General features: G+C 39.7%; 1 protein-coding gene across 3 annotated transcripts in view; it reads left to right on the top strand.

The window, feature by feature from the left end:
• COL24A1 (collagen type XXIV alpha 1 chain) overlaps positions 1–18,683 on the top strand; it is a 136,156-nt gene that overhangs the window by 91,230 nt on the left and 26,243 nt on the right. For all 3 annotated transcript variants that reach the window (XM_032192067.1, XM_032192066.1, XM_032192068.1), the window contains 14 exons: positions 1,473–1,526; positions 1,853–1,897; positions 2,014–2,058; positions 2,968–3,021; positions 5,943–5,996; positions 6,995–7,048; positions 7,258–7,311; positions 8,619–8,672; positions 9,290–9,397; positions 12,431–12,484; positions 13,023–13,130; positions 14,093–14,146; positions 14,903–14,956; positions 18,372–18,428. In XM_032192067.1, coding sequence (XP_032047958.1) covers positions 1,473–1,526; positions 1,853–1,897; positions 2,014–2,058; positions 2,968–3,021; positions 5,943–5,996; positions 6,995–7,048; positions 7,258–7,311; positions 8,619–8,672; positions 9,290–9,397; positions 12,431–12,484; positions 13,023–13,130; positions 14,093–14,146; positions 14,903–14,956; positions 18,372–18,428 — 849 coding nt within the window. The remainder of the gene's footprint in view (positions 1–1,472; positions 1,527–1,852; positions 1,898–2,013; positions 2,059–2,967; positions 3,022–5,942; positions 5,997–6,994; positions 7,049–7,257; positions 7,312–8,618; positions 8,673–9,289; positions 9,398–12,430; positions 12,485–13,022; positions 13,131–14,092; positions 14,147–14,902; positions 14,957–18,371; positions 18,429–18,683) is intronic.

Raw genomic sequence — 18,683 nt, 5'->3', positions numbered from 1 at the left:
CTTGGCCAGGGGATGTAATGATACATCAACTCAAAGGAAGGACTTTTTCTTGAGACAATTCTGTTGCAAGAGCAAAACCTAACAGATTCTGGATTCCAAGTTACCGGCCAGCCCCTTCTTTTAGTGTAGCTCCAAAGAGGGGCAGGTGGGTGTTCATCACCTGTTCTGACATAGGTTTTGATGTTCATTGGTAAACCCAAGTTAGAGTGAACAGAATTCTGCCATTTTTTACCTCAGAAGCTCAAGAGGGACATGGAAGTCACAAACATTTTTTGAAGAGAAAGTAATATAAATAAAATCAGATGTATTTCCAGCACTTCCAACGAAGTCTTTTTATAAGCCCTGCATTATTGCTTAATAGAACACTTTCACATCTGATTCCAGAGAGTTGTATTGCATGCCCTGCACTATAAACCATGACCCAAGAAGTAAGGTTCTCCACAACTGAGTAGTTCACGCTGAAAATGCAGATCTATTTCCTCAAGGTAATGCCATAGCAGTGTACTAATTCCTTCTGCTTGGTACCAACACAGCCAAGAAGTCACCAGGAAAGCTGTCGTCTCTCATCCTCCCACAGCATACGGCTGTAAAGAGCCCAGCTCTGTTGTCTTGATATTCATCTAGCTCTTATTTAAAGCGGTCATTGGTTTCAGATTGTTGTTAACTGGTTTTAATTTTGTATTCTATATACAAACATTCATTGTGTTTAGAATTATGGAAATACCCTCCTGAGTCACTGTGGATAAAATGTTCTTTTCCTTTTTGCTTATTACCTATTTTAAGGATTCTTTTATTTGCTTGTAAACTAATGGATTTGCATTACTAATCTTAAATAATCATATCTGAACATCTTGGCAATAAATATTTGCTATATTTGTAATAGCATAGCATAATGTAATAGTTTTTGTTCATATATTGATTGTAAAATATCAATTTACAGTAGACAGTTTAATAATACAGCAATTCACTCTGAGAGATTATAAATTGGTTTTAATCTTGCCTCAGATTGGTTTACTAATGGAAGAACTTTATCTGCCTGTTTTAAAGTCTTACAAGCTAACTGGATTTTTTTTACATGTACAACATGCTCAAAAGCAAGCACCCCATATAACCAGTGTTCATCTAAATACTTCTAAATATGTGTTGCATGCTTAAAAAGTGGATGAAAATGAGTGGAAAATATTTGTCTGCAAGCTGGGTCCAACAGAGTCCCTAAACATCTTGTTTATATATTTAAAAACAAACAAAAAGAAAACCTTACATTTACATTATAGTAAGCCAGTAATTAAATTTATTATTTAAAGCTCTATTTTACACTTAACATATAGTGAAAGTTTTTCTTTGTCCTGTGGATTTTCAGAGTACATGCCAACAAAACATGTTTCCCTCTCCTATAGTTTATGTTTCATCTCCCTGCTGATAGCCCGAAATAACACGCAATTAATGTTCCTAATCACTTGTTCAATATTCAGGGACCTAGAGGTCTAGATGGTCCTCCAGGAGAACCAGGAACACAAGGCATTAAGGTGAGTGCTTGCATTGCTCAGTACTGTACAAAACATTTAAATAGATCATGACTGGCAATACCCCCCCCCCAAACCAACCAAAACAAACAAACAACAACAAAAACACTAAACACTACTGTGTTAGAAGCCATAACAAATTTCCATTTAGTCTAGGAGAAGCCTTGCAAATTTTTGCCTTTTTCAAATACTTCCTTATTATGGTATAAACTCATCTAAGCCTGAATCCGCGATTTCTGCACTTAACGCAACTTTTAAACTTGTAGCAGCTGTATGCAGTTTATCTAGCAAATGCACATAGAACTCACATGTTTTTGGTTATTTATCAGGGAGAAAGAGGAGATCCAGGAAAGAAAGGCACTCCTGGGCTCATTGTAAGTATTGGAGACAATCTTTGTATTAAGCCTTAATGCAGTTACCGCAAGTTTCTGAGCTGTGTTTGGAAGTTATCTGAAGCCAGCATCATCTTTCAATATTTCTCTTTGACCAGGGCAAAGCTGGAAATCCAGGACAAAGAGGAGATCAAGGTGCACCAGTGAGTATGAAATGCTCTAGTACTTCATCCCAAACACCAAATACCATACTTCTTTATCACTCATATAAGGGAATTTGTCTACTTTGGAGCAGCTGGAAAACTAACATAAGAGTTTGTATTTTTTCATGCAAAGAATCAGAAGCAGAAGTGAGAGTAAGTGTGAACTTGGTAGTCTGCTACTAGACCAGTGTTCTCATGGATGATTGCCCACAGTGCATACCTACAGTATGTTAGCAAACTGCAGCAGAATGGCAACTATGTGTAGCTTGGGAGTGCTAGAAGTTGTTTTGGTAGTGGTTTTATTGTAGTTTTAAGGGAGAAATTCATTGTGACATAGAAAATAATTGACGGATTTTAGACTAGATGTGTGCCATCAGTGTTGGGATAAATAAAGAAAAATACATGAAATATATATATTGTGTAGGAGAAAATTTCTCTTTTAGGTCTTTTTTTTTTTTTTAATGGAAATCTAACGTGTTCTGTTTAAGTTTTTCTTTTACAAAGGAGGTTATTGGTCAATCCTAATGGTATGGTATTTTTTTTAAAAAGAAGGAAGCAGAAAAGCAGAAGCAAAGCAGTAATGGTAGTGATGTTGTGCTGAAATTGAGACTCAGAACGCTGGTTGCCACTGCTTTTCTCTTGCCTCTTCTGGCCAGATTTAGGAGCCTGGTGCCTCTCACCTTTGACAATGGGTTTTCATTTCATGTTCCTTTACTGGGACTTGTGTGTGTCTGTATATATGCAGATGAATGGCAGTGCATATCATCCAGAAGAAAAAATTTCTTAGGTATTCCTGAGCAAGTGATTGAGTGAGCAGAAATAAGAGAGGGAAGTCACTTTGCACAGAATGTGAAACAGCTTGTTTCCAACTGATTTTTTATTTTACTTCATTTTATTTTTAACTTTGAGGGTTTGCCTGGGCCTCCTGGAACCACAGGAGACAGAGGACCAATGGGAGAGACAGTAAGTCGATCCTTATGCCTGCTTTAAAATTTTTCCACATATTGTACTGAATTCCCTAGTAACTCAAGCTCCATTTTACCAAGATTTGTTGTTAGCAGCGGTTAGGTAGGAATTGTGGGGTAATTGTTTTAAAACTACAGGGCTAGAGTCTGCCTCCATTCCTTAGCCTAATTTGTAAATAAGGGGACCTGTTAATCATGTTGGGAAGCACTGAAGTAAGGCATGCACAACGTAAGACAGTGTGGCAGAATCTGGATTGCAATATTAGGTGGCTCTACTGTGTATTGAGGTAGACATCCAAGTTACGGATTATGTAAATGTATGTGCCAATACTGATGTTAGTGCATTTTTTCAGACAAATTTTAGGATTGTTACTCAGAAACTCAGGAACCACATCTATTTGGCAGGTTAAAGTTTCAATAAAAAAGAGACTGTTCTAATAAACCTCAGACATTCCTCTGCTGAATGGATTCTTGTTCTGATTATTATTATTTCAAAGCCACACTTGTTTTCATGTGGCTAATGTTGTAACAGATGAACATGAAGGATCTGCAGCAAATACATACAAAGTACTGAAATATGTAGCCGTGATAGGAATACTATTGCATCACCATCTCTGTGGGTAAATCAGATTATGTAAGTACAATGAAAGTATGTGCTTTCCTAGAAGGGGGACATGGGGAAAGGCTGCCATTTAATAGTGCAGAAGTCTGAGTTGTCAAAATGCATGGTTTTGTTGCTTCTGAAATGTTATTTTGGACATCAAATAACATACAGTTAATTTAAATCTTGAAAGTGAAGTGTTGATATAAAGTATGTTATTTCTAATATTATTTCTATTATTAAAAATTATTTCTAGTAATCCTTAGGCTGACAGATGCTTACAGAAAGCCATTGCACAATGGGGAAGTGTGGTCTAGAAAAATTCCAACAGCCAACATTTTAGAAATGTTAGCAAATTTTATTTTGAAAATTGCCTGTTTATTTCAGTTGCCAACTTGTAGGAAAGGCAAAATGTGTCAACAGAAAATGTATTTTCTAACATCTGTTATTGGATTCATGTCACTTTTTGCTCTTCCATATAATCTAATCTATTTTACCTAATTACCTAATCTTAATGTTGTGACATCTGAGAGCCTTATACTGCAAGATGTATACATAAAATTCCTACTATTTTCTGGTCAATACTGAATTTTTATATATATTAAATGACAATCAGCCTTATCTAATTTAAGTGGTCTACTCTTGAGCAACCTACATTTCTGTTGTTCTCATCATTGTAGAATCGCACTGTCAGCTATGAAGGAAGCTATGAAAATGATGCAAGACATTTCAAATTAAACGCTTGGCTCTTTTTTTTGACTGCTTTTGCAAGCAAGTTGATTTCATCTTCTGACAGCTGGTCACTATACAGAAGCCAGCTGCCGAAACAGTTTCTCTTTCCCTGTCACTAGTTTTTGCACAGAACAGAAAAATGCAAATTATTGATGGAGGAGCAAAGAAACTAATGCAGTTAGAACTATTTGTGGTAGCAGGCTTGATCTAAATTGCATGTTATCTTTACCTACTGTCAGGCAATTCAGTGAAAATCTTCTTCGCAAATTATCTGCTGTTAATGGTTAAATATGCTGTTATATTGCCCTGTTTGGCGACCCTGGAAGTCACAGGGGAAAGATGTGTTACCAATCCAGCAAGTTTAGCTCTGTGTGAATATTACAACTTGACTCCTGAATCAGACTTGAGCTTTCTGTCAACTGTATTGTGGAATGTCATGGAACTGCTGCAAACCAAAACCCAATGGACATAGTGTAGCCCAAGTGAATTATCAACAGGAAATTAACTGCAGTTTCAGTCATTCTTCACACTTCAATGAATCTATAGGTTAAAATAGATGCATCTGCTGCAATGTTCTTGTTCACATGTAGTTTACATTGGTACTGCAAGGGAAGAACAGACTTCTGTGATCACTGCCAAGTCATCAGGAGGAGGAAAACCATATGCATAGTTTGTAAGGAGGAGGTGAAATTAAAAAGAGTAAATACTTGCTCAAAAGGCTTCTATCACCAATACAAGTGGCAACATCTTTACTTTACATGAGATTTTATACAGCAACAAAATGTTTTGAATGTAGAATCACCTTAAACTCAAATGAGTCCAAAAGAGGTAAATGGGTACGAACTTTCAGAGTTCAGATTGGATACATCTAGGGGGTTGATTTGTCTTGACATATGTTCATAGTGGCTCTAGAATCAGCTGTAAGCTGTTACAAGCAAACTCTGCTCCCCAGGCATGCAAATCCCAGTCCATATGCAGAGGTGGACAATCTAACATGCATAGAGTTTGAGCATGCGACTTTAGGAAGACATGTGTTACTGCAATCTATTATTTCTAGTAGGGCTTATAAAAAAAAATGATCATAGCATATTTACTGATGTTACTAAAAGGACTCCAGCCTTTACTCCATTACACCTCAGTGATTGTTCTCTATAAACATTGCTAAATCCACAGTGAAGTACACAGTAGTTGCTTTCAGTTAATTCTGTACCAGACTGTAGGCTTTTCCACAAAACAAACCAGACAGTCTAACAAACCTTAATTAAACAAAGTCTCAGTTAATCAAGGGGAGAGCTTAGTACAGATAACACTTTACTTTTGGTCTGTAAGAAGAGACATCTGTGTTATTCTTGGAAAACTGTTATTTTGGTGTGAAATCTGTTATTTCCCTGTGTCAGGACTGGCAATGAGGTCTTTGGTACTGTATGCTTTCATGGTACTTGCATACACTGTGGGATTCAGAAGGAAAGACAATGAAGTATACTTCTTTATGCCAGCTGGTAGTGTTCTGAAGAGACAAATTCAAGGCTGTGCAACATGATTTAATGTTAATTGCATGATGTAGCCAAAATTTTGTTTAATGCCAGGGTCCAAGAGGACAACCAGGGGATGTTGGCACTATTGGAGAAATGGGTTTGGAGGTGAGTTTTTCATCATCTATATCCTAATTACAAACACTCAAGCAACAGAATATGCCTAGACAATGTGTTCAGAAATTATTTTTTGGATTACATGTAACTGACTTAAATACCATGAGCTGCTGAGAGTCTCTCTTAAAGCATGTGCAAAGCAATAATGTCTGAACCAAGTACCTCTTTCTATTGTGAGCTGTTGTCAGGCATGCATTCACGACATCTGTAGTAAACAAGTTGTGGGGGGAAAAAGAAACATTTTCCTTGCAGTTAGACAGTTTATCCAAGGCTGGGGGTTTGAAACTGGAATGGTATTAATCAAATGTCCTTGCAAATGGTAGATGAAGAAAAGCAACTGCAGGCTGTCTTCTTCCTAACTTCTATTTTTTGCCTTGTTTTTAATATCTCTTTGAAAGAAGTATGACAGAATGCTTTAGACACATTTGCAATGAAGTAGCTGAGGGATGAGCTCACTTAGAACAAAAGGAATTTGGCTTCTTCAAATAAATGCACTTCCTCAGTCACCCAGAACCCAGTCTTATGACTGCCTGTTAAAAACCAAAGCAGGAAAGGGTTTAAATGTAAATTCTACAAGAAGTAATCTAATACCATTTACACTTTGAAAGCTGAAAACCTGTATATTTGTTTTCCAGTGTCTGTATTTACTTAACTCCAAGCCTAAACAGTGATGGAGTAGTCAGTAAGAATTCCAAAAGGTAGATTATTGCTTAGCTTGCTAGCAATTTATGATGAAAGGTAAATGCTTAGTGGTACTGCTGAGTCTTCAGTGTATTACTGCTCAATGGTACAGTTCTGAACGCCTTTATACTCTTCTTCTGTCAGTCTCTAGTAAGACCAACAACAGTTTTCTCTTATTTTTATTTTTCAGACATGCAGTTCTTTAAGTGTCTCATGTCATACTTTTGCTTCTATCTTGGCTGTGTTATTTGGTAGTAGCAAAACTATTATTGATGATCATGTGTAAGAATAGCTCTTGTACCATGCAGGGACCTCCTGGCCCTGAAGGAGAACCTGGACTGCAGGGGGAACCAGGCACAAAGGTAAATGTTGAAATTATTCACTTGGGCTTTTAAATTTTTCCAGTTTCCAAAAAAAAATGAAATCAGAGTGATCTGACTTATTAGCCAAGTAGATAATGATACAGTATGTGATCCATTAAGCAGTGTTGTCATGATGATTGCATTATCTGTAAACCCCATCATTGTTAGAAATATCAACTTCAAGATTTAATTTTCTTGTGATATTCCAGGGAGATGCTGGACCTGCTGGGAAGGTTGGAGAACCAGGCGACCAAGGTTTAAGGGTGAGCTCTGGGTGAATCTTTTCCAGAAAGAAAAGTATGTTACAAATGTGTCAGAAATGCAAGTCAGAAAACCTTGATTTGTCAGAAGATTTTAAAAGAATGTTTGTAATGCCATGACAAGTTAAAAAGAGTATTGATTGTGAAGTTGAAATTTTTCTAAGTGTCTCATGTCACAGAGACCCATGAATAAGTGGTTTGAGCACGAAACTAAATCCAAGGGTGTCTAGCCCAGCTGTTAAGATAACAGCACAGAATAACACTGTATACAGATTCCTATGAAATAACGGGAACATTATAGTCCCAGCAGAGCAAGCTATCCCTCTGTACCACTGTCTCATGCAGCTGATTTGCTTCTGGTGCTGTGAATAGCTCATTCACCAACTAGTTTTACCAAACACTTGTGCACCTGCTTATTCTTTCTGCATGTGTTACCTCTTTCATGTGACAGTTGCCTACCTTTGAAGGATGATAAAAGCTTTTAAAATGCTCAAGACAGGTTTTGTTCATGGCACTTGTAAAAGAGTATAAACCGTATCCTTTTAGATTCGAACCTTACCATTGAGCTACTCTCAAGATATGTTAGCTCCTTGCTGTTATCTTTTTCTCCTGCCCAAAATCTCCAGTAAGTTGCATTCAGCAATCCACTAGCCCTGGCAGAACAGTAATACCTGGTACTGGTACACAGTGGAAGCTCTAGACTTACCATATTTCTATGCCTGAAATACCGCGTTAGCAGTATAGGATAGCTTGTATTTGCTGTTTTACTATCTGCATCAAAAGTTGCAAGTTGCCACTGTCTTTGAATATCAGACCCTGAGAAATGCAAATGTTCTAAAAAGTCATAGTAGATAGTACTGTTGGTAAATGATGAGGTTTTCATGGCCCTAAACTAAGTCACTGTACATACCAATATAGTAGTTATTCACATAAACGTGGAAATTTTGGAACAAAACAGATGTATTCTTAAGGTTATTGTAATTACACGTCATGTACTCTGAAACTAAGCAATCTCAGTACCACTATTCAAACCTTCAGTGTTCCATGAGCATAGTATTGCCTCAATTTTGAAATGTAGATTGTCTTCTACATGTTCCAGTGTTCCAGATTCATAGGGCTGTAACTATCACTGTAAATCTGTGAAAAATGAAAACAAATTATCACAACATAAAAGTAGTCCAAAATTCAAAAAGTCCAAAAATATGATAAGCATATGTAAGACCAGTTTTAGTTCTTGCAAGGCAATACTTTTATCTGGAGAAGTTCTGTTAGTGGCAATAACTTCGTTTTCAATTGTTCATTTCTGTAAGGGTGAACCAGGACCTCCAGGAGAAGATGGTGTTCAAGGAAAAGATGGCCCAAAGGTACATTCAGTTTTTATGGCAGATGTAAAGCAGTCAAATTAATTTAAAGACCAAAATATCTTTTTTCTCCCCCCTCTGTTTCACAAGTTCAGCAGAGCCCAGTTGAGTAAGCTCAGTTTTAACATGGGAGGCCCTATATATTATAGACTTTCCTGTGCCTTTTAGGCACAGATCTGCTCTGCAAGCTTAACAAAGTTGAATGGCTTGACAGAGAAAAGCAAACTGAAGAACTGAGTACATCTTATTTCCTTTATGACCATCATGCTGGACAGAGTGAGCCCAAAGTTGCTCCATGTCCTCTGCCAGATCAGTGCTATGCCAGAGACTGTGTCACATGCAAGGACAGGGGACGTCACATCCTCAAGGTAGATGGAGATGGATGAAGTAAAATCTGGCTGTAGGAGTGAATGAATGAGATAGAAAGGGCTTTACCCTAACTTGAAGCCTGATCTGAATTTGACTGGAAAAATTCCAGTCAGTTTTAATGTGGTGGTTTTTCAGTTGTCTTTTATGGTCAAACCTGAAGATTTTAAATTCACTCTTCTCAAGAATAATTAATTTTGGAACAGTAACTCGATTATTTATTTATTTGTTTGTTTGTTTTTGTTACCCTTAAGGGAGACCCTGGAGAACAAGGCTTACTTGGAGAAGATGGTGAAAAAGGAGAGATGGGAATACCAGGAATTGTCGGACCCCCTGGTGAAGCTGGCATAATGGGTGTTCCTGTAAGTGTTTTCAACTTTAAGTGGGCTTTTTGTGATTATTTCCTTTTTAATTTAGCTTACTTTTTTTTTTATTATTATTATTATTTTCTGTTTTGCTATTGTATTAAAGATTACCATCTTTAAACTAGTTTGTCTCCCCTTTCTATGTGGTTCTACTTTTCAGGGTTGGTAGAGCTTACAAGTGTTTTCCCCATCCTAAATCTGGGGTCTCTTAGCAGACAGTATTTCCTCACACTTGTCACCTAGACACATACACCACACAGCCTGGTGTCTCTCACTTCAGATCTCTCCCCTCCAGGCAACCTTCCATTGTTAGTCTCTATCCTCACCTTCATTTGGAGACGGTGGGCAATTTAACAGAATTAAATCATTCTATATATTTTTTTTAAATGCCTAAAGATGTTGGTGAGATAATATATCCTACCATAAATTGTGCTGTAAGATGTTTTATTGTTCTGTATCTTTCCCTACCTAATGGCTTTGTTTGCTGTTCCAGGGCTATTTAGTTTTTAGTTTAGATTAAAAGTTTGTCAGGACAATGAACTGCCATTTTGAGCAGTTTGCAAATAATAAAGCTCTAGAACTTAAAGCATCCACGTTCTAGCTCCAGTTGAAGGTTTTGTGGTGATGTTCTCACCAAATACATGTTTAGCTGTCATTCTTTTAAATACACTTTAACAACAAAAGCTACGTCTAAAAATAACATTTCTAGATGAAGTGATATCCTTAATGTTGAGGTGTCTTTCATTATAAAATGATTGCAGCACAGACACCAACAGCATGGGGTTTCTTAAAGTGTTGGATTATAGGGCCTTCTCTGGTGAGAGATACAAGACAGGTCAAATTGGCTTAAAACCAGTATCAAATGATAGTAGACACCACATAATCCAAACAACATCTGCTGGTGTGGTTCCTGATCAGTTGGCCTGTCTTTCCAAACAGTGGCCTTTCCGTATTGCTGACAAGGTGATGTAAAGACATCATTATGGATGCTGTCTATCCTATGCTGGAACTGACTTGCAGAAATGAAGGTGTGTCGTGCCAGGAAGCCTTGCTTCAGTTGATAGTTCTGTGCTGTGGTGTGAGGTCACATCTATGGTGGGCCTTCTCTTCTTCCTTTGTAAACGGCCCTGTAGTGAGGCAGATACTATAAAAAGCAAGGAGACAGAAGAAAGAATTTCATGATTCCATTTTGTTCTTAAAAGACACTTTTTCTTTAACTAACTTCATTTTGGTGCTTCTGTGAAAGGAATTAAATGAACATATATTTAAATGAACCTATTATCAATTGCCATAGATAACTAAACCAGAAACTGCAGATGGAGAGAAAGAGTAGTACACACACACAGGTCGAATAGCAAATGAGCGTTGGGATCCACAGTCCACATTGTTATATCAGTTTGCTTATTTGTTCTGGCATAATGCCTAGCACCTAAACTCCATCCATATAATCTGTTTTGCTGAAGTTTTATGCAAGTTCTTAATGTAAACTAATCTTTTAGAGCATGGTTTCCAAAGCAAGTACATAGTCCTAATTCAGACATCAGATTCCCTTAGCAAAAATTGTCTTGTTCTCATTCACAGTCCTCTGGCTGCCTTCGCTGTAGCTCTTATGTGATGATGGAGTCTGAGTAAACAGTAGTTCAGAGGGCCAGCTGTTAACGGCTGTGAGCACTATCCTCTCTGTCCTCTAAGCCTCAGTGATACAATTAGCTTTTTTAAGTCTTGGGTTCTTCACAGTGACATACTCTCCTAGTAAAGGAAGAAAGTGCACTTCCAGCTCTCAGCGTGCTGTTAGCTCACAGTGTGCTGCAGAACAATTTTAGTTTCTCATTCAGTAATGTCACCCTGACTTCTTTTTTGGATTGGCAATTCTGGAAAAGCTGGAATGTTTTGTACATTAAAATTATAAAACAGCTTGGCCCTGGCATATCTGCAAAGTATGTAATTAACTTGTATAGAGTAAACAGCATCAACAGTGCTGCTGCACCTCAGAGAGACAGGCGGGTCTGGTGATTTGATGTTTGGAAGGATGTGGTTAGCAGGGTATTTTTCAAGTTTCTGTTCCATGCGTTCCAGAAGCGGCTGCAATCCCTCCTCACTCATCTTCCCCAGCATCTGGGAGTGTTCAGATCATGATTTTGGTTTGACCTCATTCTAGGGATGTGGACAGATCACCGTTCTAGTTTAAACAAGGAAATGGATTACCTATCATCAGTTGTCTGGTTGTCCTGTTGGGGATGAGATTAATACTACGTTTTACTTGAACAGATACATATGAAGCAACATATGTACTTCACAAATCAGTTTGAACTCTGTTTATCATAGCTCATCACCACAATATCTCTAAAAATATTATAGAAAGAGAGAGAGAGAGATCTCCCCTTACCCAAAACTGAAGCCTCCTTGCCTTCAAGGAGCTATCAGGTAACCTGAGGCCAGTGAGCTCCAGACACTTTGAGCCCTTCAGGAGAGTCATTTTTTGAAGTGACCGAGAGGACAGCGGGATTGTAGCTCTATACACTCCTCACCTGCAGGCAACTCACCCACTTACACCATCACCAGGAGGCTGGCGGTGGGAGGCACCATCACTAACTGAGTTAGGGCTCTCCTGCTGCAGTAAGTTGTGTCAGGGCCCTGCTCTTCACACTTGATAGTCCCAAAGTCTTGTTAATTTTCCCCTGACTGTGTATTGCATTTCTCTAAATCCAGTATTTATCTTGAAGCAACTTTATTACTAAAATAATATTTCCTGTCTGGACAAGATTTATTAGTTGGTGTGTTTTGTTTCTTCATTTCCAAAGCATTTTCAGTACTTTGATAAGTGATCCCTTATGTATGCCCATTTATTTCTGCTGTAACTTGAAAAAGTCCTACTCTACTGACTTTCTCACAGCAACGCTTAATGAGATTTTTCCTCCCACCTCTGTGTATTACAAAAGCCTGCTTAGTTATCCAATTTGGAGCACAATTTAAATATGTTTCCAGGGCTTTTCTCAATCATTTCTTTTTCTCTCCCTAATTAACATACAGGGTCCTGAAGGAACACCAGGAAATCCAGGTCAAAGGGGACGTGTAGGAAAGAAGGTAGTATTTTTCATCTCCCCAGATTCCCTTTTGTCTGAAATTTACATTACAAAATAATTTCATTCAATCACTTGACACTGTTGAGAGCCTGTCAGCACTGCAAAAGACGTCAGGTTTTATATGTTGTTAGACTGTAGTATGAAAACACCAATAAAGTGAACTAAACCTATCCGTATTTTCCATCACACTTCAAGCTTTTTTTTTTTTTCTTGTTAGCCATAGCAATTAGAATTGTCATTGTTCTGCACTTGATAACTTTTGAGACCTTAGGAAATTTAAATTTGGATCAAAATGCGCAACTCAGTTTCTGGTGCTATCAAAAATGTAAAGCTTTGGCTAAACCAAAGAAATTCTCTATCAAAATTATTTTTTTCCACTGAGGAGTTCTGGGTTCAGACATTCTAAAAACTACTGTAAATGACATGTAAATATAATAATCCTCTTAAATAATGCTGTTACATGCTTTCATTAGGCATTTAAACTGCATTTTAAACATAGTATCAATCTCTTATTATTTTTAATACAATAACACCAATAGGGGGAAAAAGGGCAGCTTGGACCTCCTGGAGAAATTGGACCTGCTGGTGACTCTGGCCAACCTGGAGAAATTGGTCCCAAAGGTGCAAGAGGAACTCGGGGCCCCTCGGTTTGTACAAAACATGATTATTTAAGAGCTGATATATTTATGATTTAGCAATGTCATGTCTCTCCATGGGAGGAGGCAAGTCACAGGTATAGCATGTACAAATATCACCAGCTGGAGATGGAGATGCAGGCAGTGCTTAAACTATTTGGAAGTCCTTCTCAGCCCCTAGGTATCGATGTGTGCCCTGGCCTTTAAGTGTCAGCATGAGACCTATGCACCCATCCAGGCAGAAATTCATGGACCTTCAGGAAGCGATCTCATGCACCGGTCATGTTCCTGATCTGGTAATCAGAGGAGCAGGATGGCAGGGCTTGCCGTGGAGTACACATGCCCCACAATCCAGATATAATTTAGTGATATTGCTGTTCCTTAAACCTTTCTAGTTCCAAGAAAAGAAATTGTGGGGTTTGCTATTACATAAAGAAAGCCTTAGTCATGGCTGAAACAAAGCATTTCAGTTGAGGACTGCTTGTCCTATTGAATGGGAGTCTGGCAATGTTAACTGGTTTAAGGGTATTTTCATTAACTTTATGAATTTCTCTCATCGCAAGCTCTCCAAGCATGCTTCACATTGTGTAATAGCAGATGCAAAAACAAATGCACCCTCCATGCAACTGAGGCAATTTGCCCATCTCACAGCTCCAACGTCCAATACTGTAACCACTGAATGCAGGATTGTTTCCCATAACACGTGAAGTTTAGAACTAAAGTACCTGTCTAATTTTCAAGAGAAGGACTTGAACTCTTTTGTTAGGACTGAAATTTTGACCATCATTTCCACAGCACAAGGAGAAGTCCAGTATTCTTTAATGAATGAAGTTGGAAGTAACAAGGAAGTAATCTGTGGTTCTCAAATCTCAGTATCTGAAGTTTTTTCCAAGTGATTACTTTATAAAGTGTATGTTGTTGTAACATTTTAAAAGGGAACTATTTTTTCTATCACTGATAATTGCTTTTAATAGGGCTATCTAGGAGGAATGGGACCAGAAGGAGAACTAGGAATTCCAGGTTATGGGGTGAGTTTTTTTTTTTTTTAATGATTTTTTTTTAATGAATTTAACTCTGGTGCTCTAAATAATTTCAAATATCATGTGAGATCTGTATCTAGAATACACAAACGTATTGTGTTTCAGATACATACTTTTATATCACACCTGATTGCCTACTTAAAAGCATTAGCCTTAAGCAATGATGAGTTGTTTCTTTGTGAGTTCAACAGCAGTTGTTTTTTCCCTCAGATTTGAAACTTGTTTGTCCAGTGCTTCCCACTCTATTTGTTAATATAGTTCCTATGAAATTACTACAGCTATTCATTATAAAGAGAATTCAGCAAACCACCACTTCTGTTTACTGTCTGGCCAGGCAGCTTCCTTTTCAGTAACAAAACCAATGATTGAATGAGGTTACTTGAAGGGCATAAAAATATTGTGACTTTCACTGAAAAATAATCACTGTTCTCCAATGATCCCTGTAGATGGATTGAGTCTTGCTCTTACAGACCAGACTGCCATGTCTACTCCAAACAGAAATGTCCATCTGTGGCCCTAACCCTGAAGTAAGAACCAGCCCAGGTCCCCTCACTTGCATCAAGCCCTGCCAGAACTTCCGGTTTCTAACTGTGCACATAGGTTTTCCTGCACAGAGTAATTTTTCTGCCTGTGCCCATTAATTTTGCAAGCAGCAAAACATAATGACAACAAGCATCTAAAAAATGAATTCTTTCTTTTATTATTTTGTGTTGGAACTAATTTTTGTTTTGTTTTCTTCTTTAGGGCCATCAAGGTCCTCCAGGGCCTTCAGGGCCCCCAGGACCCAAAGGAGAGAAGGTATGAAGTTAGATTATACTTTTCTATCGTTTGAGTAGTCATAAAGGAAAGAAATATTACTGTAAGCTCACTGTTTTCCTCAGCATGCGGTGAAGCCACTATTTGGAGATATTAGTATTGTGAGAGAACAAGAAAAGAAATACAAACTGCAGAAACTGATCATTTGGATGCAAAGTTCTGAACTGTAGTTGAAATGTTTGAGGCTTTAAAACACAAGGTACCCATTGTAAAAAATATGTAATTGTATCAGATAGCACCACTGCCCTCAGTAAATGCTACTGACAGAAATAATCAGCGTGGGAACTGCTAAGTATTCACTAAACTTTAAACCTGTGAGTACTCCCATGGATTTTGCTGGAAGTTTAACTATGATGGTCAAAGCTCTATGCTTAATATAAAATGTTAGGGGCAGGATATTGCCTCAATGTTGCTATTTCAGTGTCAAATTCACTACTGTTCTTTCACTACTGCTCCAAGTCCTGCAAACAAATCTGAATGCTGAGAAATCTGTATAGCCCCAGGCAAGTACAGGGATTCCCTTCAGGAAGATTAATTTTGAGTTGAGCCTGACAAAGAAACCTATTCTTATGTTAGGGCCAGTTTTGCAATGAATACTGCTAATAGGCAATTAGTGAGGATTTTCTAAATAGCTTCTGAGAAAATCTTCATAAACAGTACCTGAAAACTGAATTGTTGGGAGGTAGGAGTCTAACTTGCTTAGTCACCTCTGAAATTTCAGTTTGATGCACTTTTGAAACTGGTAATCATGTTCAAAATATTTGCCTCTGCATTAAATATTTTGGTAAATATCATCTAGAATATGTAATTGTGTTGTCTATTATTTGGATTACTTGGATGATGGCTGTTTTGTATTTAGAATTAAAAACAGAATGATCCTATTTATGCTGATTGTTGGAATTTTCTGGACGCTTGTTTACCTGTATTAAGTACGTATCTCAAGACAGTAGAAGAAATTTTGGTTTTTTTGCTCTTGTCAAATACCCTGTTTCTCCATTCCTAACAAATGACTATGTGGACTTTGTTCTAATACTAGTATTAGAAAGGTATTGGAACAGTATTGGGCACTAGAACAGTTAGAACAGTATTGGCCATTAGAACTAGTATCGGCCAATTGCCGAGGCGATCGGCTCCGGGGCAGATGCATTCTGTAGCGGAGCGGGGATCGGACAGGCAGTGCTAATTTCTCCGGCACCGAGCCCACTCGAGGGAGCCCCCAGGACCCGGCAGCCCTCTCGAGGGAGGTGAACGAGGCGAGAACAAGGCGTAGGCGGAGCCAGCAGCGCCCCCGCCCCTGCCGTTCAAAAGCTGCCTCTAGGGAGCGCGAGCGCCCTGCCTGCGCGAACAGGACGGGCAAACAGGGCATAGCGCGTCAGTTGGCGCAGTAATTAGCGCAGGCAGGGCAGAGCGCTCCCCCCTGCCCATACGAACACCTCTTCTAACGGCGGTCTACTGCTAGCTCAGCTGCGATGGTGTACACCAGGCACAGTGCCCTCTCTAGGAAGCCTGTACATACCCAGACTGACTGTCCGTTCAAAAATGCGGCATTCAGGTCTCCGGATGCAGGGAGTGCCTGAGCCTGTTGCTACCACCTGCGGGGAACAGAGAGACTGTATGCATGAGGTGCGAGCAGGTGGATGACCTGGTCCGCCTCATGGCAGAACTCAAGGAGGAGGTCCAGAGGTTGAGGGATATCAGGGAGTGTGAACGGGAGATAGACTTGTGGAGCGACTCTCTGCACGGCCTGAAGGACAGGTACTGGGGTGAGGCACCCCAAATGGGGGTGGACCTCCTGCCCTGTAGCTGTCAGGCAGAGGCAGGGGACCTAGGAGTTGAGGAGGAATGGAAACAGGTCCCTGCTCGACATCGCAGGCGATGCCCTCCCCCACCGGCCCCACCTTCCCAGGTGCCCTTATGCAACAGGTTTGAGGCCCTGCAGCTTGAGAGACCGGTAGCTGAGGAACAGGTAGAAAGTCTACTCAGGAGGATGCCTAGGGCAAGGAAGTTGACTCCACACCTCAGGACTGTCTCCACCAGGACAGAAAGAAGGGTGATTGTTGTGGGTGACTCCCTTCTCAGGGGAACAGAGGGACCTATTTGTTGGCCTGACCCTACCCGTAGGGAAGTCTGCTGCCTCCCTGGGGCCAGGGTCAGGGACATTGCCAGAAAGCTTCTCAACCTGGTTCGCCCCTCTGACTATTACCCTCTTTTAATAGTCCAAGCTGGCAGTGATGACACTGAAGAGAGAAACCTGAAGACCATCAAATGGGACTTTAGGGGACTGGGATGGTTAGTGGATGGAGTGGGAGTACAGGTGGTGTTTTTGTCCAGCCCTACGGTGGCAGGGAGGGGTACAGAGAGGACACGGAAAGCCCACCTGATAAACACGTGGCTCAGAGGCTGGTGCCAACACAGAAATGTACACCTGGGGCGCAATAACCCCAAGCAGAGCTACAGGCTGGGAGATGAGCGGTTGGAAAGCTGCCAGGCGGAGAAGGACCTGGGAGTATTGGTTGATAGTCGGCTGAATATGAGCCAGCAGTGTGCTCAGGTGGCCAAGAAGGCCAACAGCATCCTGGCTTGCATAAGAAGCAGTGTGGCCAGCAGGTCTAGGGAAGTGATTGTCCCCCTGTACTCGGCTCTGGTGAGGCCGTACCTCAAGTACTGTGTTCAGTTCAGTAGCCCCTCGCTAAAAGAAGGACATGGAGGTGCTTGAGTGAGTCCAGAGAAGGGCGACGAAGCTGGTGAGGGGTCTGGAGAACAAGTCCTACGAGGAGCGGCTGAGGGAGCTGGGTTTGTTCAGCCTGGAGAAAAGGAGGCTCAGGGGCAACCTTATTGCTCTGTATAAGTACATTAAAGAGGCTGTAGCGAGGTGGGGGTTGGTCTATTCTCCCACGTGCCTGGTGACAGGACGAGGGGGAACGGGCTAAAGTTGCGCCAGGGGTGTTTTAGGTTGGATATTAGGAAGAACTTCTTTACTGAGAGGGTTGTGAGGCATTGGAATGGGCTGCCCAAGGAAGTGGTGGAGTCACCATCCCTGGAGGTCTTTAAAAGGCATTTAGATGTAGAGCTTAGTGATTATGGTTTAGTGGAGGACTAGTTAGTGTTAGGTCAGAGGTTGGACTCGATGATCTTGAGGTCTCTTCCAACCTAGACAATTCTGTGATTCTGTGATTATTTTTAATAGCTGCATTTAAAAGTAGAGCAAATACTTTTTTTTTTTAATTCCTATATTTATTTCCTAAAACAAATGGTGCACATTGAAATGGAGTTACCACTTCCACTGTATTAAAAACATAAGCATCACATTCACTAGTACCATCTATACAGCATGCTTTGTCATGTATTACTAATATTTAAACATATATGCACTTTTTAACCCATATGTTTATTCTAGGGTTACCCAGGCGAAGACAATACAGTGCTTGGACCACCTGGGCCCATAGGTGAACCAGTAGGTCTTTGTTTCTCAAAAAAATTATATTGGTACCTCAATACAAGAGACAACGCAGGCTCTTTCTGAAACTTCTTATCACTGTCTAAGGAGTCAGTACCCCCTCGTACAAAACTGTGGAGTGATGGTCCTTTAATCAGTAATCTCTCTCTGAAAAATGCAATCATATGCGCTTTCCTGCTTTAGGAGTATGTGCCTAACATTTAATTATACTAATGACATCATTCTGTGTTTAGACTGGCAGATTTTGGAACA

The sequence above is a fragment of the Aythya fuligula genome, chromosome 8 (assembly GCF_009819795.1).
Source record: "Aythya fuligula isolate bAytFul2 chromosome 8, bAytFul2.pri, whole genome shotgun sequence".
NCBI classification, from domain to species: Eukaryota; Metazoa; Chordata; class Aves; order Anseriformes; family Anatidae; genus Aythya; species Aythya fuligula.
The sequence above is the reverse complement of the archived record's forward strand: the minus strand, read 5'-3'. Positions and strand labels throughout refer to the sequence as shown.